This window comes from Trichosurus vulpecula, chromosome 8 (assembly GCF_011100635.1).
Source record: "Trichosurus vulpecula isolate mTriVul1 chromosome 8, mTriVul1.pri, whole genome shotgun sequence".
NCBI classification, from domain to species: domain Eukaryota; kingdom Metazoa; phylum Chordata; class Mammalia; order Diprotodontia; family Phalangeridae; genus Trichosurus; species Trichosurus vulpecula.
Genome location: NC_050580.1, coordinates 220,485,877 through 220,509,516, shown reverse-complemented (window position 1 = coordinate 220,509,516; position 23,640 = coordinate 220,485,877). Strand labels below are relative to the sequence as shown.

General features: G+C 37.1%; 1 protein-coding gene across 2 annotated transcripts in view; it reads right to left on the bottom strand.

The window, feature by feature from the left end:
- SYNE2 (spectrin repeat containing nuclear envelope protein 2) overlaps positions 1-23,640 on the bottom strand; it is a 430,582-nt gene that overhangs the window by 36,002 nt on the left and 370,940 nt on the right. For both annotated transcript variants that reach the window (XM_036734278.1, XM_036734277.1), the window contains 4 exons: positions 20,023-20,148; positions 16,552-16,707; positions 12,210-12,368; positions 9,963-10,129 (listed from right to left, as the gene is read on the bottom strand). In XM_036734278.1, coding sequence (XP_036590173.1) covers positions 9,963-10,129; positions 12,210-12,368; positions 16,552-16,707; positions 20,023-20,148 — 608 coding nt within the window. The remainder of the gene's footprint in view (positions 1-9,962; positions 10,130-12,209; positions 12,369-16,551; positions 16,708-20,022; positions 20,149-23,640) is intronic.

Sequence of the window (23,640 nt, the reverse complement as noted above, 5' to 3'; positions counted from 1 at the left end):
TGGCTACTTAACCCAATGTTCATTCACAAGAACTTGAGAGCTTTTGTCATTGTAATGAGGAAGGATAGAATGAAAAATTGAAATGAGGAAGAAAACAAAGAAGGCAACAAAAGAATCTATATGCCCAAAGGAACAAGCCATGCATGCTGTGCTGAATGGCAAGTCCAGCTATAAAAATTCAGAGTTCAAAAGGAGCTGACCTAAGAACCCCAGGCGGTCAGGTATGCTGTATGCACCCTGGTGGGAGACATAAGGTTGTGAGAGCAATTTATTTGACCCTGGAGCACTACGGGGAGGTTGGCAGAAAGCCAGTGGCATTTTAGGGGGCTTGTTTTTTGTTTTTGGAGGCAGGGTAAGTATAAAACTTGGCAGAAAGCTCAGATTACAAAGTTTACAAAGATGGTGATCCAGATTACTTTCTGGTTTTGTGCACTGGCTCTACTCACCTATAACTTCTGATAAAAAAAGAGCACTCGATATCTGACATGACAGGTCTCAGTCATTCTGAATATATCAGTCATATTGAGGGCAAAAGGGCCTGCAAATGGTCAGTCTTAAAAAAGGAAGAGAGCTACAGAATTCCTATAGCTACTATTGATAACAACATCAGGTTTATAGGAAAAGAAAAAAATGTTGAAGTACAAGATTTGGATGGAAAAGATGTGGGTTCCAATGCTACTTCTGCTGGATTAAATGGTCTTGAATCACAGAATTTGAGAGTTGGTAGGAATACCAGTAGCTGTCTAGTCCAACTTGTATCCAAAATTAATCTCCACTGCAATATACCTGAGAAGTTGATCATCCAGCCTCTAGTAAGTCACTTAACCTAATTGGGTCTCAGTTTCCTCATTTGTAAAATAAGGGTTTTGGACTAGTTGACCTGCAAAGTCCCTTGCATTTCTAAATTCTCTGCTCTTGTAAATCCCACCACAAGACCTTGTTAGATTAAGATGTTTCCACCATACTGATTACTTCAAAAAGCAAGTATCCCATCTCTACATGAAGATCACAGACTCTGAGGTGGAAAGGACCTCAGTCATCCAATCTAGTTCACCCCTGACAAAGAATCTCTTTTATATAACATCCAAGGAGTTATCTAGCCTCCATTTTAAGACATCAAGCAAGAGAATGGAGAGAGCCTTCTCTCTCATGAGACATACTATTCCACATTTGGACAATGTCCGTTTAATAAACGATACATCAAAAATTAACAATACGTTCTCAATATTTCTCCTCAAAATATTATACTTAGCTTCGGGAACCACCAAAAGCATTACTCCAAGCCTTTGTTTACTTTGTAACAATGTTCTACCCAAACTTTTAAACCTGATTACTGTATTTTTATATAGGTCAACAATAATGTTGTGTGTCAACAAGTTTCAATAGGATATTTCCTTAATCTTGCTACTGAAAAATAAAATAAGACAAAGTTCTGGTAACACTGAAACCTCTTTAGAAATTAAAACAATCAAAAAAAAAATTAAAACGATGACAAGATGCAAAGCCATATTATATCAACAAATTAAGGAGATATGTGGGACTCTCAATCTCTGCACTTGTTTAACCAGTGGTGAGTAAATCTCATATTAAAATAAAAAATACAAATGTTTATCTGCATTAATTTGCAACCCTTTAAGTAACAGGAGAACCCCAAACTTTGTTATGCATGAGAGAAAGGCAGACTCAGGATAAACAACTTATTTTCCATCACAAATGTAATGAAGTAGGAGACCTGATCCAAACTCCACGAGCATTTTGTCAAGGTAATCAAACCTCAAAGCTGAACAAAATATAAAGAAAGCTTACTCAGAGTCAGCCACAGAGAATAAAGCTCATTTGCTGAAGGTCAAGGCCAAAGACACACCAACAGCGCCATATGTAGAAAATAAGCTAGGTCTGTTGAACAAAGGATTTTTTCCCCCTTTTAATTTTAACCAGCTGAATTACCAGAATACCCTTCTTTTCTTCTTTCACTCTTGAAAATATCAACATCTCTCTCAAAGACAAAAATCTTGCAAAATCATGAGTGATGTTTCTTTAATCAATCAACAAGTATTTATTCAGCATTTACTATGTGCCAGCTACCTTAATGTGTAGCATTAAATAGTACCAGCTAATTTTAAGGTTAAAAATGTACTTTAAATTTATAATGTACTTTTAAAAATATTTAAAATCTATGTAAATGCGCATCTAATAAATCCATGGTTTAGTCTTTTTCTCTGTGAGTTAAATGTTTTAAACCCATGTTATAAAATCCTTGGTCAGCAAATTAAATCATAAAATTACTGAGAATTAACAATATTATTGAAAGATTCCAAATTTAAGAGTATGGGTTCAATGTTAATTTCCGGTTGAAATAATCGAATCTCAATCCTGTAGGAAGCTCCTAACTGCCCAAAAGAACACAACTAATTTTGTATCATGACTACTTCCTAAGGAAGAAATGAGCTCTTATATTAAGACATTTATGTACCCTAGAAACTTGAAGCCTGCCCATTTTGTGACATTGGCATCACTATTACAGAAAGTTAAAGGCCTCACAATAGTGTTTATGCAGTACTGTAAGGTCTTCCATTCAGCTTCATCTATTCTCACCACTTTTCAAAGGCAGACCCCGTAGCCACACGCCAGCCACACACGCGCACAGGCAGAGACAGTCATTGCAGTGCCCATCCCCCTTCCGCTCTCTCCACCCTCCCCCCCCCCCCCAAATGCCGAACACACTTGCACTGCTGCACTCCTGAACTGGTAATTCCTATTCACCATCCCCAAACATGCCATGGTCATACACAGATGGAATGGATGAGTGAAATAGCACTTACTATTTATGAGAAAAAAAATCATTCCGTAGGTCATAATGGAAAGCTCCTTGTTAATGCCTGTATATCCATCCACCTCACTTAGGGAAGAGGAAACCCCTCCTCCCCCAGCGTCCTATTTATCCACTGCTCTCAGCATCTTCCATCTAAGCAAAAATCTTCCTGAATGCTCCTTAATAAGGAACCGATGAGCCCATACAAGCACAAGGTGACAGTTACAGGGAAAGAAAGAAATCTCGTTCTCCATTTAATAGTAATTTTTAATCTCAGCTTTCTCCCCTTCTAATACACAAGTATCCCAAGCTATTTCTCTCACACACAGCCTTTGTTCTGGTGCTAGAGATTGCAAAGCTGAGGACACAGCGTTATCTCAAGGGTGGCAGCAAATGAGTTATTTATGAGGTACTCTGAACTGAGCCAAGCTGCAAAGAAGACAAAATTCAAATTTGGGGCATATGAAGGAAGACTTCGTTATAGCAAAACTAATGGATCAAATGAAAAATGCCCGAGGTTACTTAATTTAAAATTCAAATTTCAAAGCAAATTTAAAAATTTAAAAATACTCAAACCAGTAGAAAAAAAAAGTAATAACTGAGTATGCCTTCCTCTTACATTCCCCCTCAAGAGGAAATTATGGGATAGTTCCTACATAGGCTTTGATGTTATTCTATAACATAGCATAAAAGGATTATAGGATTTATATCAAGAAGGGAGGATTCAAATCCAGGGCTGGGCTCTACCTCTTGCTACCCCTTATCTATCAAATGAGGGGATTACCTTTGATGATCTCTAAGATCCCTTCCTAAGATTACAGATTTTAGAGCTAGACTGGGATCTTAAAAGTCATAGAGTCCAATCAGTTTATGGAGGAGGAAATTGACAATTGACGCACAGAGAGGTTAAGCAGCTTACCCTGGCTCACACAGGTAAATTATTGTTCATCCTTTTTGAAGAGGACCAATGAGACATCAAGGGGTGATTTCTTGATTCTCTTGACTTTGTGACCATTGGAGAACAAATTGTTCTCATCCACCCATTCTGCCAGCGAAAGTCTTTACATGCTTGGGGTAGACATCCCCCTAACTCACCAACAGGTTTGAGGCCCATCTGTTATCCTCAAACTGGTTTAGCCCCTCTGACAAGATAGTTTACCTGGGTGTGGCTGCTACACATGCTATAACTTCTTGGAGCCACAGGTGAGAGGTAGGTGAAGGTGGACACCAAAAGTGAATGAGCAGCCTTCAGAAGGGCTCAGCAAGCCCTCACACCAGAGGTACTAGTCTTCCCTGAACACTCCATACACCCTTTACACAGGTAAGAAAGCAAATGACAGAATCAGGATTTGAACCCAAGCCCTCTGATTCAAAAACACAATGTGTTTTTCCCATTATACTCCACTATACTTTTCCTACTATACTTCTTACTAGCAGCTGGAAGAGCTCTCTCCACCTACCATTATGCTTATTAGCAGAATCTTTCTGAAAAGAAGAAATTCTTATCTTCTCCAAAGGAAGAAATTCTAAAAATGTGTGTGGTGTAATAGATGATACAAGGGACCTGGCTGGAATCCTCACTTTGTTAGTACTACGTGAGCCTCAGTCAGTGTTGGCTGTAACAAAAACATCTGAATCCGATCTCTCTTTTGTAAGCTTGCTTATGTGCAAAGAGAAGTCCCAATCAAAAGGCACCAGTTGGGTTTTTTTGAGAGAAATTAAAAATAAAAAAGATCCCAGAACTTTGACACTATAATACCACTGGACCAATGAGAAATAGAAGAGATGATGGTATGAATGACACTTGCTCAAACCTAGAAAGCTTTGATCCAGCTACACAAAACACACCCTAGACTTTGTTTTTAAGATTTATTCATTGAAAAGGATTTTTTTTTTCAAATTTAACCTCCTTTTTCTTGGTCTTGCAAAGTTTTAATTTAGATGTATAGTTAATAAAATATTTTTTTAAAAAATAGATGTGTAGCTAACAGCATTGAGCATTAAAGAAGAGGAAAACCATATATCTAAAAAAAAAGAGAGATGCCTAAAACGTGTTGAAAAAGTTAGAGAGGCAGCGTAATGTATTAGAGAGGAAGGTAGCTTGTGAGAAAGAAGGACCTGGATTCAAGTATTGCCCCCAACACATACTGACTGTGTGATCCTGAGCAAAGCACCTAACCTGTTAGTGCTATGGGCAAATTCTTAAAATCCATAGGTCTAGAGCTATGGGGGATCTCATGGGTCATCTAGTTGAGCTGTTTCATTTTGCAGATGAGGAAACTGAGATTAAGTGATTTGCTTGAGGTCACTCTTAAGTAAGGGACAGAAGTAGGATTTGAACCCACTCATCTACCTCCAGAGCTAGTATCTTTTCCAATAGTTTCCCTTCTCTAATGACGACAAATAGCAGAACAGTTGCTGATCTGCGTTACAAGAAGGGCAATGTGACCTTGGGTAAGTCATTTCATCTTCTCTGGGTCTCTGATTTCTCATCTGTAAAATGAAAGAGGTTGGACTAAATGGCCTGGGGCAAGGGCCACTTCCAGTTCTAAATCTATGATCTGTGAGAAGGCATTTCTCTTTGGTGGGAGTCGAATTGATCAGTGAAATCACATGACCATCAAAACCAAACAAAAAACTAAAACCAAACAAAAAGAGAGGGAAAAACTAGCAAGTTTCTTATAAAACTTGTCATCGACTGACAGAGCTGGAAAAAAAAAAACACCTAAGCAAACAAAAACTCTCCCCAATAATTTAGTTGTCTCTTTCTCCTACATTTATCCTGAATTAATTTTCCAAAGGCATTACCTCTGAAATGGTGGGAGCAGGGAAGAAAGAACAAAGCCTCCCTTATTTAATTTTCATTTAATATTTATAATCAAATAAGCTCAGTAGTAGTAATTATGGTAATTATGATTGATCACTGATTTTGAAAAATACTGTGTGTTTTAAAGAAGACTAACTGAAATTCATCCTTCAAGTCCTATAGGACTCTTACACAATCCATCTCAAATGTGCATTTTTGTAAAAACGCAGTTGGTAGGCAAGCACATGTAGCCCTGACCCTGAGAGAGCTGCCAAAAAGCTTCAGAAGTGTGAATTCTAGCCCGAACCCCAGGCTCTGATAATCTCATATGAATAATTTCAATACCAGTACTATTAAATTAATCTTTGTTGTTCAGTTGTTTTCAGTTGTGTCCAACTCTTCATGACCTCATTTGAGTTTTTCTTGGCAAAGAGACTGGAGTAGTTTGCCACTTCCTTCCTCAACTCATTTTACAGATGAGGAAACTGAGGTAAAAGGGGTTTAAGTGACTTCCCCAGAGTCACATGGTAGTAAGTAACTAAGGTCAGATTTTAACTCAGAAAGATGAATCTTCCTGAGTCTAGGCTAGGCACTTTATCCACTGGGCCACCTACCTGAGCTAGTGTATAAATTGTATTAAGTAGTAATTAGTAATACTGTATTAATATGTTCTTTAAAATTATTAATTCCCAAGATATATTTCATCTTAGAGTTTGATTAAATCAGAATATTTTAAAAATAAAACCCCCAAGTGGAGGTTGGGAGTTTACAAACAAGGGATAGTCTATAATCTGGGTTGGATCTTTAACTTCCTCCTTCTTCTTTCAGACTCCGTCCTTCCAGACCTCCAGTTCTCTTTCCAGTACACTATGCCATCTCTCATGCTGGATAATACCGAATGCGTAAAATACTGAAATCCACAAATAAACTCAATCCCTTATTTTTAGCTAATAGTTTCAAAAATTATCCTCCCTAAAGAACAAAAAACCTTTTGACAGAATAAAAGTCAAACAATCACACACTTTCTCCTCCTCCTTTTATGTCTCTTATGAGACATAATGAGTAATGAAGGCAGAAAGCCAGAGAAAAGAGAGATCCCAGGATTATAGATTTACAGCTACAAGGGTCACCTCATTTTCCAGATGAGGAAATAGGGAAGAGGTGACTCGCCCAAGATCACATAGATAGAAAATAGAAGAGGCAGCATTTGAACACAAGACCTGTGACTCCAGGGCCAGGGCTCTTTTCATGGTATCACACAGCCTCCTCTATGCAAAGAACCTGGTTAGTCAATGTGCTGAACCACGAGCCTCAAATAAATAAGAATTGGCCATAATGTATAGAGTTTGAACCTGTAACTGACAGATCTAAACCTTACTTCCTAAAAAACTTGTTTTTTTTTTTACCTTTGTATAAACTTCAACAAACATGTGTATAGGTTAATCTTTTTTTTTCCATGATTGACACACTCCTGGTGTCAGAGACCCAGGAGGCACACTGAGTAATAAGGACAACCTATAGGCCAGACATCATTTGTTCAACACTGTAAGTTATATACTTAGATCCAAAGAAAAGTTCCCAATGAGCACAATGTGAAGGGAAATGCAAATTAAACACATGGTTCATTTCACAGAATCACACTCTTGGGTCAGAGGGACTTTGGAGACTATCTATTCCTGAACCATCCCTACTCTAATGTATCCCATCTACCTCCCGAGGCAGCCCCTTCTACTTTGGGAGATAGAATCGTGAGCCATTTTTTGCTTAAACAGAGCCCAAATATTCCTCTCTTGACACCACTGTTCCTAGTTCTGCCCACAGGGTCAAAGTACAATCTCCCCCCCCATTTGAGGCCTTCAAATACTTGAAAGCAACTGTCATGTTTTGTCCAATACCTTCTTTTGTCTAATTCCTCCAAACAATCCACACCTCAGTAGCAAGATCTCAAGGCCCTTCATACTCAGGAATTGTCCCAATATGTCAATGGACTTTTAAAAATGTGTTATGCCCAAATGAAGAAAAACATTGCCGATGTGGTGTGATGAGGGCAAAATGCAGGAGAAATCGGCCCTTCTCTAGCACTGAACACTAGTTCTCTTTAATGCAGCCGTAAATTGCATTTACTTTTTAACATATTCTTGAGCTTGTTGTCTGTATCGTATTTTTTTCGCCTTCAGAACTGCTGTTTAGCCATATTTCCTTTATCTTGTACTTGTGAAATTGATTTTTTTCCACCCAAGTGTAAAGCTTTATATTTATCCCCATTTCACTGATCCTTGTTTTGTTTTTGTCTTTGTATCACCAGCACTTGGCACAGTGCCTGGCACAAAGCTGCTGCTTCAAAATGCCTGTTAATGAAACCTTAGTAAATCTAATCTCTTCTCTAACACTGCCACAAACCTGGTGCAGGCCTTCGTCATCTCATGACTGTTCTATTTCACTAGCCTGATGGTGGATCTGCCTTCCTTAAGTCCATTCTCCACTCAGCTGCTCAAGTGATCTTCCTAAAGAAATATAGGCCTGGCCACGTCACTCCCATACTCAATAAACTCCACTCCTTCCCTCTCACGTCCAAGATCAAATACAAAATCCTCTGTTTGGCATTTGAAGCCTCTCATAACCTAGCCCCGTCGCCTTTCCAGTCTTCTTACACAGTACACCCTCTCATGTACTCTTTGATGCAGTGACGTGGGCCTCTCTGCTGTTCCACAAACAAGATACTCCATCTCTTGGCTCTAGGCATTTTCTCTGGAAATGGCCTCATGCCTGGAATGCCTTCTGCCTCTCTACCTCCTAACTTCCTTCAAGTCCCAACTAAAATCCTACCATCTATAGGAAGATTTTCACAATCCTTCACAATTCTAGTTCATTCCCTCTGTTTGACTGTTTCCCATTTTTCCTGTAAATAGCTTCCTTGTACATGTTTACTTGTCGACTACCCCCACTAGATTGTGCGCTACTTGAGGGAAGTTCTCTGTATCTCCAGAGCTTAGCACAGTGCTTAGCACACAATAAATGCTCAATAAATGATCACTGACTGATTAATCATATTAGATTCAGATGAATGTTATAGTTTGTCAAGACCTTTTTGAATCCTGTTATCCAGCAAACTATTTGTAGTACTCATATCACTAAGTTGTTTTAAAGATCAAATGAGATAATATATGACTTTAAAGTACTGAATGGCATTATTATAATCAATACTGCCCCTGATCTAGCAACCTACAAGCTCTGTCAAAAAAAGCAATCAACCATCCCTTTAATATTGCATTCTAGAATTTTGCCAGGAATTTAAATCAAGTTCACTGGCTTGTAATTTACAAACTTTGTTCTCCTGCCTTTTTTTGGAAAATCTCTATCTCTATTCCTACTTTGGGGCAGCAGGGTGGTCCAGTGGATAGAGTGCCAGGCCTGGCGTCAGGAAGACTCCAAAATATATAAAATATATATTATAAAATATTAAATATCTAAAACTATAAATCCAGCTTGGCACACTTACTAGCTGTGTGACATTGGGCAAGCCGCTTAACCCCATTTGCCTCAGTTTTCTCATCCAGAAAATGAGCTGGAGAAGGAAATGGCAAACTGATCCAGTATCTTTGCCAAGAAAACCCCCAAGGGGGCCATGAAGAGTCAGAAAGGGTTGAAAACGATTAAACAACAACATTCCTGCTTTATCTTTCCTGTTCTCTAACATCTTTCAGAGATCACTGACAGTAGATTAGTAATAACAGTTGACAGTTCCTTCTGTAATTGAAAATAGTGTTTATCTGTGCCTAGAGACTTGAACTCTCCAAAGGAAACTAAGTGCCCTCTTTACTATTGTCCTTCACCTGTTATTTAACAATTCACTATTAGCCATTTTTGTTTGGTTGATGCTAGTCCATCATTGTCTCCTCCTCCTCCTCATCATCATCATCATCACCACCGTCATATGTTATCTCATTTGATCCATATTTTACAGATGAGGAAACTGAGGCACAGAAAGATTATGTAATTTGTCCAAAGTCACTCAGTTAGATAAGTGTCTAAGGCAGAACAGGTCTTCCCAAACTCTAAGCACTGTGCCATTTAACTGGCATTTGAAAAATTGCCAAAATCCTCACAATTCAACTGAACTGAGGGGTTTTCTAGGCATGATGGCTAATGAAAATATTCTGGTATCTGTCATATTCTTTCCTTATTACTAACAAACATGCAACAAGAGCTTTTATATAGTTCTTTAAAGTTTAGTTAGAAGGATGGAAGAATTTTAAAACAGGAGGGGATTAATGTTTTTTACATGAAAATTTCTAGAAGAAAATCAGTTTTCAAAACCAGAAGCAGTTTTAGCCATTTTCTTACCTCGATCCAATGACATCAAATAGATGTTGCCAGCGATCATTAATTTTGCTGAGCTTATCATCTATTTCAGCAACTCTGGTCTTATTGCTGGCTTTGATCAACTGATCACCCATTTGCTTCAAATGAAGTTTATTTTCACTAAACAGGTTGATCTCTTCCATACAATCCTGACAAAGACACCAAAACAGCACCTTGATTAATGTTGCAAAGTTACTTACTTTCTTCTGAAGATAATAAAAGTGAAATGATCACAATCGTTCATCTCAATAATTTCATTTTTTTTCTACCTAAAATTCTTGCTTTCAAAAGGTTTCATTGTTATAATCAAATCTGGAAATACAAAAAAAATAAGCTAAAAATTTGGATAGGATGTTAATTTCTTGAGGGAAGTTTCTGCATCAGAAATGATCAGTGTTTCCACTGTGTTAACACTAGACAGGATTCATTTCCACCTGCTTTATCGCTGTACCCTAAAGACCATGTCAGCCTTTCTCTCTGACTTGCTGTTAAAACCTCCTATATAGTCTTGTCTTTCCCTACTACAAGCATTGTTAACCTGGGATCTCTGGATAGATTTCAGGGCAATCTATGAATTTGGACGGGAAAAGTAATTTTTTTCTTTTCTTGATATTTAATTTTCACCAATCTTTAACTGAAATTTAGCATTTCTTTCTATTATGAATGCATACAACAAAGTACTTTATTTATTTTGTCACCAATAGATATGAAAGATATATTCGTATCTCATTAAATTGTTACATATCTCATAATATTTACACTCATTACTGTCAATATTAGACCATTTATTTTAAATATATCATCTTACTATTTGAGGTGTTAATAAAGCACATACATTATTTGTTTTTTAATAGTGTTAGCTGTATTCCAATATAATTGGTTTCCATTGTAATTACATATGTTTTATGAATTAAAATTAATGTTAATTAATATTAACACTTAATAGTAACATTTAATATTAATGATTAATAACTATGTTATGTGATTTAATAATATTAAAGATATTCTGAAAAAGGGTCCATAACTGACAGAAGGGCCCATGACACAAAATACTTAAGAACCTACTAGAATGTGAGCTCCTTGATAAGGGTACTTGCCTTACTTTTCTCATTATATCCTTAGATGTTAGCAAGGTGCTTTGCCTAGAGTAAGTGCTTAATAACTGCTTTGGCATCCATTAATTCTTTCTTTCTTTTTGTCTTTAAATCCCTAGTAGCTAGGAAAATGTATTGCTTATAGGAGGCACTTATTAAATGCTTACTGAATTGACTATTAAGTTCAATCAAATCAAAATGTACATTTTAGCTAAATCAACTCAAAACCTATGTCAGATATGATTGAAGGCTTGACTGAGAGGCATTGAGCAAGAATATAACCTCATCATTTCCAAGGTCAGGTGGTCTTTCACTTCTAATTCTGACCTTCCAGAACTGTACAACTGGCTCAAAACTATTTTATTAACTTGAACGATGCAATGTACTGAAGGAGCATTGAACTCAGAGATTCCATTATGAATACTGGCTCTGCCTCTTATATATTTGTAGCTGTGTATATGTCACCTAACTTTTCTAGGCCTTGGCTTCCTCATCTGCCAAAAGAGGGCGGGGTGAATTAGATGGCCTCTAAGATTCTTTCCAACTTTAGATCTATGATCCTAAAATCCTGAGGGACTGTTTTCCCTCATAGATTCCTTGGCTTCAAGAGCATCTGCTACCAATTGAGACAAAGCTGACCTGCCCCTGTACATATGGTCTCTCCAGCCAAAATAAATAAGTACGTGATGCTAGTCTTTCCCAGTGAAATTATCTTCACTCAACCTAGCTGTCTCTCTAAAATTAAGGAAAAGTTATTTCCCAGTTTTTTTTAATCTACTGTCACCTAACTGAAAATGTATCTCTAGAAAATATTTCTGTTCAGCCTCCCAAAAGATTAAATGTTTTCTGATTTCTTTTATGCCTTACCTTCTATAAGAAATCTTTCCATATCCCCTGTGACTCCTCCAACCCACCCCTGTAATGCTAGTACCTTCCCTCTGAAATTGTCCTATATTTATCCTGAGTATATCTTGTTTGTAAAAAGCTATTTGCATGTTGTTTCCCCCATTAGACATATTTGCCTTAGCACAGTGCCTGGGATATAGTAGGTGCTTAATATTTGACTTTGCCTGGCCTTCAGAGACATTCTCCAAAAAGTTAAAATCCCATCATCCAAATTTGCTTCCTAGTTTACCTTCTGCAATCTTTCGATCATTTCTTCAATACTAATGTCTGCGGTCTGTAAAACTTTGTTTTCCATCTGAACCAGCCATGCACATAAGTCTTTATTCTTTTCATTGAACACAATCCAGGAATTGAGTCTCTCTTCGATCTCTTGTTTACGCAGTGAAACCTGAAGATGAAAATATGTTGTTGAGCAGTAAGTTCCTCAAAACGAAGGCAGATAACCAACAACATTGAAATGTAAGTTATGATCAAGAAAAGAAAGATAACTATTTCTCTAAAAGATGGTTAGGCTAATATTCACTCAATGGTTTGTAAGACTTCCAGAAGATGAGATAATCATAAACATATGAGCAACAGCTACCCCCAAAAAAGTTATCCCTGTAGACCTAAGGCTCTGCATTTTCCCTCTAAAACACCAGAAAATTAGGTTAATGCTCCCTTTGAAAAATTTGATGAAGAGCAATCCCTCAGAAATTGTTTGCAAATGAATCATAATTGTCAAAGCATTCAGCTCAGTAAACAATTTGCATTTTCTTATCATAAATACAGTGGGGAAAAGGGGCAGCTAGGTTGGGCAATAGATAGAGCACTGGGCCTAGAATCAGAAGGACCTGAGCTCAAAGCCAACCTCACACACTTAACAGCTGCTTGATCCTAGGCTAGTCACTTATCCCCATTGCCTACAAAATAAACAAACAAATGAATTAATAAATACAATCCAGGCAGATACTAAAAAGCTAAATAGTGTATATTAAGTACTGGCCAAATTCCCCTCCTTTGGTTGTCCTTTATTCCTGCAACCTAAATAGGGACCCTTCTCTTTAGGTCATAAAGCCCAGGAACGTACCCTGGCAATGGCCAGAGCTATTTGGTTTTTTAAGATCCAACCCAGATTTGTTATGCAAAGATACCAGAAAAGGATAGATCAAATGATAAGTTCTATTGTTTGTATAAGTCTGCTTCTCAAATTCAATGAGACTAAAACTGATCTTCATCCCCTCCCCACCAAAACCTGCCCTCTCCCCTTTACTTCCCTATTTGTTATTAAAACCTTTTGACACCCCTCCTCTCCTTCACCTCCCACATCTTTTATATCTTTTCCACCTTCTTCCTCCCAGAGGTCTTAGGGTCTAGAGATTTTAAGCTCCTTGAGGTCTTATTCCTCAAGGAAGTATGCTAATGTTTACTTCAATGTGTTCTCTCCTTAAAAAAATTCAAATGTTTTATTAAAAACTTAATACAGAATATCAATACAATTAATTCAACTCAGTAACTATTTACATTTAATTTCAACACAAAGCATAACTTTTTAGTAACTCCCTCTAGATCTCCACCAAGACTATTTGTCCATTCTCATTGCTTCTGGTATGGTCAAATTACATACTCCTAGCTGTTCTTTTTCCATTTGAATTGTTCCATAAAGATTTTTTTTCCAGAATTTTTTTTTTGGTCTTTCCTCAGACCTGTATTTTGAAAGGCTGTCATTTAGAGGAGGGATTAGACTTCTGCTTGGCACCAGGATTCAGAACCAAGGTGTTTCAAAGAGGCAAATCTAGGCTTGATTCACAGAAAAACTAACAAATTTTTGTAATTTTTCAGTGTCTAACTCTTCATGACTGCATTTGGGGTTTTCTTAGCAAAAACACTGGAGCAGCTTGTCATTCCTTCTCCAGCTCATTTTTATAGATGAAGAAACTGAGGCAAACAGGGTTAAGTGACTTGCTCAGGGTCACACAGCTAATACGTGTCTGAGGCCAAATTCAGACTCAGGAAAACTCTAACATCAGGCCCAGGACTCTATCCATTGTTCCATCTAGCTGTCCCTTAGGTACTATGGGGCACACAAAAAAAACAAGACAGTGCTTGTAAACTCAGAAAAGAAACAGAGAGCATATCAAGAGGTTAAATTTTCAAATGAGTCTGTTACATGCAGAAACTTGGTACCCAATTCAGTAAATATTTCAAGGAAAGCTATAAATAACTATTTATTCATCTATTAATTAATCAAAAACATTTACTAAACTCTTTATGACGAGCTAAGATGGAGATACAGTGAAAGGGGAAAGAAAAAAACAGTCCCAGCCCTCCAGGAGCTCACTTAATTTATGCTTGTCATCCTGTAAACTTACAGAATGGATGGAAAGTAGTCTCAGAGGGGAGGAAACTAGCAGGACCAAGAAAGGACAGATGATACTTTAGCTAAGACTTGCAGAAATCTGGGGGACCTAAGAGGTGAGGAGGGAGAGCATGACAGTCATGGAGGGGACACTCAATTCAAAGGTAGAGAAAGAGTATAGAGGAGAAGGAGTGTCCTACAAGAAGAAGAGAAAGTAGGTCAGTGTTGCTGAATTGTAGGTGCACCAAGGGTAGCAAAGTGTAAGGAGACTGGAAAATGAGGAAGGGGCTTGGGTATAAAGAGCTTAAATGCCAAACAGAGAACCTTTTATTTAATCCTATACCTAATAAGGAGTAGTAAGAGTTTATTCAGTTTGTGTGTGTGTGTGTGTGTGTGTGTATTATAGCAACTTCTTGGGAATGTTAGTCTGAACAGAAAAATTAAGGGCATGAAAAGCCACCTTCTAATCAGGGTAATACTCTGACAGCAGAAGAGTGGAAATTCCATTTCTATAAAACTGAAATAGCTACACATTCTATAGCTTTCTAGAGGCAGGTCCAAATTTAAAGAGATCAAATTAACTAATGTATTTATGATCAAAAAATGACAAAATAGTGTGAGGCAGCTTTTGAGCTGGGCACCCAGCACACATTATCTGATGCACAGGCATTCAATTCAACAAGCATTTACTAAATTCCTACAACTCAGGTGACAAAAATACTCTAAAATGCTACCTGCCCTTGGAGGCTCAGAGGAAAGGCAGGAGAAAGTGTACACAGAAAACAGGCATAGAGATGGGAGATGATGTAATGTTTCGTTCTGGGTAACAGGAATAGGTCGGTTTGACTGGAACCTTGGGGTCAGTGAAGGAGAGTAATATGAAATCAGTCTAAATAAGTTAGAGTAAGATTATTAAGGGCTTTAAAGGCTTTAAGTACTGAAAAGCAATGGTAATTTAAAATAATGACGCACAAGACTCCACAAAGTCCTACTCTGCTACCTTATTAGTAGAGGGAAGCTTATATGTAAACAAAATTATAAAAGGCCTGCTAGAAATTTCATTCCTAAAAGACATGGCTTTTATTCCAGAATCTTGAGTACATGAATTTACCAATGACTTTTTGGCTATAAATCTTTGTGTTTTGCACTGGATGAATCAGGGAACCATTCACTGAACACATCTGTTCAATTATGATGTATTGATTCCATTAACTTTACCATTAGCAGCATTAGGTCACCTAGTTTCCAGATTTCCTCTTCCCTACAAAGGGCAACCATTTTAAAAATGATCTTTATAGATTTTAAAAATATTTTCTCTTTAAATACAATCAAAACTGAGTTGCAATGAAATGTCCAAACCCCAAATCAGTCTCCATTATCGAGATTAGTTTTCAAAAGAAACAATGAACCGAAAACATTTTATGATTTTAGTGTTTGAAGGTCTTCTCAGGTTAAAATTTTTTTCTTCCATTACAGAAATTCAGACAAAAGAATTTTTACATTTAAATACTATTTGCCTAATCTACAGAACATGTAAGAGAAGAGGGTTTTGTTACATTAATATACTTTCAACTGTCCGTAATTCATGTACCAAAACCTTTAAGCATATTTGGTTCTTTTAATTCCTTCCAAATCTGACTTAATGACAAACACGCAATATGCTAATAGCCTCAGGAATCTCATTAGTAAGTAGAGGTTAGGCACTCAGATCTATTAAAGACAGCTTTTGACATTTCTTCTTAAAAGAAATTTATTTAAATTTACATCATACGATCACAAATGAATTCAAAACTTTCCAAGTGGCTTCCAAGCCCTGAGTTAAAACTCATTTTCTCTGTTCTAGGGAATCAGCCTGGACTCTCCCGCAAAACTGAACTGGAGAAAAAGACCCCCTCTTCCCTTATTACACCTATTATAAATTTTCCACATTTTTTCTTTTTATCTCTTCAAGATACAGCAATCAACTACCCGTGGCTTCCCACTGGTGCATTTTCTTCAAGCAATTTTCTTTAGATCATTAAGAGTGAGCAAAGCTACAGCCTGAAGCCTTCCAAACAAAGGGTCAACTTTACCAAACTGTGTAGCGCCCCTCTTAAGAAACAACAGCCTGCCTATTCTTTTCCTGAAACAGCCTCCAGATTCAAAGAAATTGAGCTTCTTTCGACTTGGTCTGACTTTAGGAGGCATTTCAATAACCCCCTGAACAGGCATACCCCAGAGTGAAATGACTTACTCTTAAACAGAGCTCCTCCCATTGTCTGTGCAAATGGTCTATTTGCTCCTTCAAAACCATCACATCTTCCACAAGAATGTACTGGGTTATGTCAGCCTTCATGATATTAAGTTCCTTCAAATTCTGAGCCCAGTTTGCCAAGGACTTCTCCAGTTCCTGCATTTAAACACAAGAGAGGAAGGGGAGGAGGAGGGAGGAGAAAGGAGGGGGAAAACCTTCAGCCCAAAGTACTGTTGTTTCCAAACCTGTAGGCTAATCCTTTGATTGGATTTGGGGGAGGGGAAACCAGGAAAGGGGGAGGGAGCTTAAGGCTAAGGAATTTGGTCGTGGCTGGAGCCTTGATTTCCGGTTGCCCAGCCTTTTTTATACCTTCTCTATTGAAATTTCTCCTTGCTCTGAGTTTTTAATCCTTCTGGAATAGATGAGGGACAGTAGGGGTTTTTTATACGGCCTCTAATGCCACATAAAAGCCAAGCATTGGCTTAGTTTTATAACCGGAAATAACATCTTTAAAGTTCTGTATGATTAAAACACTGTTTTATGACTTTGGTCACATTGCAGAAATTTCATTAGAAAGTGTGGTTTCCTAGTCTTCAAAATTCAGAGATGTACCGTTGCCACTAGTTACTACAGCGGAAGAAAGAGGTTACTAGATCCCCTTATTTCAGGAGGGGATCTTTCGGTTTTGATTAATTTTGGAAACAAATAGTATCAAAGTACATAATAGAAAAGAAAACCAGTTACCCAACATTTGCCCACAGTTAATCTGGAGAAAAATAGGGATTGTGAATGAGGCATCCTGGGAGGTGGGTGCCATGATGCCCATTTTTATAGATGCGGAAACAGGTTGAGAAAGATTCGATGACTTGCCCAGGGTCACACAGCTAATGAGACAGTATTTGAACTCAGCCTTTAAATGACTCCACATCTAGGTTTCTATCCACCATGCTACATTTAACAATGCAATGTTTGTCGAGGGAACTTTTTGTTTTCATATGAAATAATCAAGACAAATTCTTCCACAACAAGGAAATTGAAACTAGGCAAACTAAACTGGTCAAGACACCCAAGGTCTGTTTTTCACATTTTATAGAGCTGGATTTGTATCCATCAACTGAATCTTAAAGAAAACAAAGCTTTATTTAAATCAGTGAAGAGAAAGCTGTTGGTTTGCAAAAGCAAAAGAGTTGTTTTAGCCAATACTCATTTATATCTAAACAAGAAGAATTTGTATATAATTAATGGAACAGTGGCCTAGCTTAATTAATAGAAGTAGTCTTCAATATGACAACCTGGGTACAAGTCCTGCCTCAGACACACACTAGCTGTCTGACTGGGCCAGTCACTGAACTTTTCAGTGTCCCAGGAAATTGCTAAAGATTAGAAATGAAAGAATGGTTTAGAAAGTTTCCTTATGGGAGTTTCCCACTAGATGAAAAGAAAATCACAGGGCTGGCAAAAAAAAAAAAAAAAAAAAAGATTGGCAGTTTAGGAAGCTTTTAGATAGCAGGGAGATAATTTAATTACATATTTCATTAGGAGTAGAACCATGAAAACTCTTTTTATCTAGCAGCTCTTATTTCCTGAATACTTTAACATATGATCTCATTTTTTCAACCCTTGAGAGGAAGGTAGGGACAAGTCACGGGCTGAGTACTGAAGTAGCAGCATCATTTCCTAGGGAGAACAAAAGTCTAACTAAAAAGACAGTCCAAATTCTATCCAGGACATAGGGGTGTTCACATTACCTGCTTAGAAAGATGTCTTAAGATATCCATCTATGTCAGCTCACTAGATTGTGGTTTTGTATCCATTTGTTTGCATGTAGTCTCCCCCATTAGGGCAGTTAGGTGGCGCAGTAGATAGAGTGTTGGGCCCAGTGTCAGGAAGATTCATCTTCCTGAGTTCAAATCTGGCCTTATTCACTCTCTAGCTTTGTGATCCTGAGCAAGTCACTTAACCCTGTTTGCCTCAGTTAACCCCTCCAATATCTGCCTAGAAAACTCGAAATAGGGCCATGAAGAGTAGGACATTACTCAACAACAACCACAACAACGAACTCTCCCATTAGATTGTAAACCCCTTGATGTCAGGGACTGTCTTCTGCCTAGTATCCCCACAGCTTACCACAGTGCCTGGCACACAGGAGGTGTTTAATAAATATTTACGACTGAATGATATTGGTGAATAGTTAAAAAATAATCGGAAAACTTTAAGAGTTTCACTTTATTATCCATGCTAATGAAAAGAATGGATTGATGGCTTGAATAATCCAAAGAACCAAAATATTTTTTGTAATGAATTAAATGCTTTTTGGGGGCAAACATTTATAATCAGCTAAACTATATTCTGTGAACACTCCACATATTTGGTGTGGGGGAATACCACTGGGGGGGAAATGGCTTGGTATTTAGCAAAAATTGTTTTGGATCATATATGTGGATTCTTGAATTTACTGAATTTATCATCATGGCAGAGAGAAAAGGTGTAAGTTTTAAACTGCCCAGGACCCCAAGAGTATAAAGTTCTGGGTAAAATACAAAGCCCTCCATTCAATTCTTTCCATTTCCATGTCTGCTGCCTCAACTATTTCAGTAGCACAGGAAGCTGTGGAATTGTGGGACTGTGAAGTAAAACTTCATATTCCAAGTTAAATTGCTCTTCTGGAGAAGGACTACTAAGTAAGTGCCTTCCAATTTTCTCTTACTGATGTCTAAATTCAACCAGAAAGATCCAAAGTATGACAGATGTTAGGGTTCCTATTTTCTTGTCCTTGTTTGGTCTGAAGCCATTCGTGTAGTTTCCTAACCCTTTCAATCTGGTCTCACCATACAGTTGAGAAACGGGATAGAAGGAATGCTTCTAATTATTCTCAGTATCTACTGCATATCAAATGACTGATAGGGAACCCCATTCTAATTGCTCCATTTTTCCACCCACATGATTTGCCTTCTCAGTTTCCATATCAAAAAAACTGTCTGTCCTAGAATTTTTGTCACTGAGATACCAAGTCAGGTAAATCCAGTCTGGTCAGTTTTGTGAAAGTGCTTTGCTCGAAAGAAAATAATTCTGGCTTCTGGAAGAAAAAAAAATCATTTTAAAAAATGTCCCTGTTCTCTTTTTACTTTAGAGCCAAGGTTTGTGTTAAATGAACAACTTTCAGAATAAGCCAGGGACTCCTTTTCCTTTGGGGATTAGTTGGACAAAATGCCCAAATCCTCAGGGTTAGTAAAAGTTTTATTTCTGTTCTTTAAAAAGAAAAAAATGTCATTTGCACACATTAATCTCCCAAAGCATTAAGATTTCAATTTCTAGAGATCAGAATGTCATGTCAGACAGGAAGGGGAGCATTTCTTAAGAGAACAAGGAAAGTCAATTGGATTGGAGAAAGCAGGAGGGCAGAATCAAGCATCTCCAAGACTTAGAGAACATCTCAGAAATTATTCTGTAAAATGGCTCCTATTTCAATACCTTAATCAGTTCTTTTTCTTTATAGAGCTCTTCATATGGTTCTGGGAGAGGATCTTTAATTTTTGCCTTTAAAGTCTGCAGTCGGCTTTCCAGCTCCTTGATTTGCTTTTCACATCGGTCCCAGGTCTGTTTGAAAAACATTGCAAAGAGAGATCATGAATAGCCTAGCTAATGAGGGAATTCATTCTGTGGGTTTTTTTTTTTATTAAATGTGTTTTACAAAACATGCAGAAACCCAATTCTTGATTTAAATAGATTATAATCTAAAGAAAGGAACCAAGACCGTTTGTGAATTATATACATTGGGTTCAGCAGTGCCCAGCACACAGTAACTGGGGCTAAATAAATGCTTGTTGATTGATTTACTAATTTTTTTGTCAAAGATGACCTCCAATATTAGTATATTTAATGTGCATTTAATCCTTTTTTGCATACGAAGGTATTAGGCAAGGTGTTAAGAAAAGGATATAATTAATAATAATAATAGCTAGCATTTATAAGGAAAAGGATATCATACATAAATAATAACAGTAATAATAATGATAGCTCACATTTATATATAGCGTTAAGGTTTGCAAAGCACTTTCAGCATGTTGTCTCATTTGACCCTCACAACAACCCTGTGAGGTAGGTGCTGGTATTATTCCCATTTTTCAGATGAGAAAACTGTGGCTGAGAGAGGTTAAGTTACTTGCCCAGGGTCACACAGCTTAGCCAGTGTCTAAGGCAAGATTTGAAATTAGATCTGACAATTCCAGAACTCTATCCATTGTGGCACCCAGATCCAAAGGCATTTATGACAGAGAGTTTACAGTAGAAAACATATGTAATATACTACAAATACAGGGGAGATATGTATGATACAAGGGAGAATGTTATAATCGTAGGAGGGAGGGAGGTACAGAATGTGTTATAAAGAATTTGAAGGACAGGTTACTTCAGTGGGGGGGTGGAGGGGAAGGATCTTATGGAAGATTGAGTAAACAAGGCACTTGAATTATGCCATAAACATTTGTTGATGGTAGAATTTCAACAGATAGCTGAAGGGAATAGTTTTCTCTTCCTGAGTCTCTTGACATATAATAATGTAACATTCTCAGTGTAACAACATATAATGCTGACACAATTTGGGTTGACTATCCAGTCAAAGAAAAATGTTTCTTACCTAGAGTTTGGAAAGCTGGAAATTTAAATATCAGGAACAGAAGAAAACCCAAAAGGTGAACAAAAAAAAGACTCTAAACAGAATTAAAACAAAACAAAACAAATATACCAATGTCATGGATTCCTAGAACTAGAGCTCAGTAGTATCTTAGATTCTAACTTCCTCATTTTACAGCTGAGGAAACTGAGGCCCAGGGAGGTTAACTGACTATGTCTAAGTTAACAGACACTAACAAGCTATGTGACCCTGGGCAGGTCACTTAACTTGTTTACCTCAGTTTCTCATCTGTAAAATGAGCTGGAAAAGGAGATGGTAAAGCCCTCCAGTGTCTTGCCAAGAAAACCCTAGATGGAGTCATGAAGAGACGCATAACTGAAAAAATGACTGAACCACAACAAAACTTCTTACTCCAGAATCAGGACTCTTTACCCTTACCACTTGTACTTTTATTGTAGGAGATACCCACTCATGCCCTTTACTTAGAGCCTATTTATTTTTATATAATTCTAGTAGAGTCAATTATCTGATTTCCAAATACATAGCAAATTAGAAAAGGGAACAGAGGGGGCAGAGCCAAGATAGAGCTGTGAAAGGGGGGGAACTGCTGGAGCTCTCTCACAAATTCTGTCAGATATGTCTAAAAAGTGAATCTGAGCAGATTTGAGAGTTAGAAGCCACTAGCTTGTTAGTGTCTGAGAACAGATTTGAACTTAGAGGAAGAGGACTCCTGACTCTAAGATGGGGGCTCTATCCATTGCACCACCTACTGTACCTCTAGAGTCAGAAGACCTAAGTTCAACTCCTACCTCTATTACTCTGTTACTTAACATCTATGCATCAAGGGGAAGAGCACGCGAATTCTTAGAGAAGTTAAGGGAGTTACAGAAAGAAACAGACAGCAAAACTATACTAGTGGGGGAACTCAACCTGCCCCTCTCTGAACTTGATAAATCTAACCTCAAAATAAACAAGAAAGAAGTTAAGGAGGTGAATAGAGTTTTAGAAAAGGAAGATATGACAGACCCCTGGAGAAAACTGAATGGGGATAAAAAGGAATATACCTTTTTCTCAGCGATACATGGCACATACTCAAAAACTGACCATGTACTAAGGCATGAAAACCTCACAATCCAGTGCAGAAAGGCAGAAATAGTTAATGCATCCTTTTCAGATCATGTTGCAATAAAAATTATTTGTAATAAAGAACCATGGAAAGATAAACTAAAAATTAATTGGAAACTAAATAATATAATCCTAAAGAATGAGTAGGTTAAAGAACAAATCATAGAAACAATTAATAACTTCAAGAGAATGACAATCAGGAGACAACATACCAAAACTTATGGGATATAGTGAAAGCAGTTCTTAGGGGAAATTTTATATTTTTAAATACTTATGTGAATAAAATAGAGAAGAAGGAGATCAATGAATTGGGCACGCAACTGAAAAAGCTAGAAAAAGAACAAATTCAAAATCCTCAATTTAACACCAAATTAGAAATACTGAAAACCAAAGGAGAGATTAATAAAATTGAAATCAAGAAAACTATTGAACTAATAAACAAAACTAAGAGCTGGTTTTGTTAAAAAAAAAAACAATAAAATCGATAAACTTTGGTTAATTTGATTTAAAAAAAAAGAAAGAAGAAAACCAAATTGCCAGTATCAAAAATGAAAAGGGTGAATTCACCTCCAATGAAGAGGAAATTACAACAATAATTAGGAATTATTTTGCCCAATTTTATGCCCATAAATGTGACAACCTGAGGGAAATGGATGAATATTTACAAAAACATAAATTGCCTAGGTTAACACTAAAGGAAGTAAAATACTTAAATAACCCCATCTCAGAAAAAGAAATTGAGCAAGACACAAATGAACTCCCCAGGAAAAAATCTCCAAGGCCAGATGGTTTTACATATGAATTGAACCAAACATTTAAAGAACAAATAATTCCCATACTTTATAGACTATTTGGGAAAATAGGTGAAGGAGTACTACCAAATTCTTTTTATGACATAAATATGGTACTAATACCAAAAGACAGGAAGAGTCAAAACAGAAAAAGAAAATTATAGACCAATTTCAATAATTAATATTGATGCAAAAATTTTAAATAAAACACTAGCAAAAAGACTGCAGCAACTTATCACAAGAATAATACACTATGACAGAGCTGTTCAACATACAGCCCGCAGGGCACATACAGCCCACAGTGCAATTTTATGCAGTCTGCCTGTGGGTTTTAATTTTCACGAACAAAAAAATATAATAATTTGCATGGAATGCATATTATATTTTTCAATTCCATCACTAATAACTAATCTCACTGATGATAATTTTCTTTGGTGTTTTTAAGCAGTATCACAGATGGAACATATTGCATGGAAATTTTCAATCGATCTGTGGGATGCATTTCCTCTGTACAATGCATATTAGTCAGTATGCACCCAC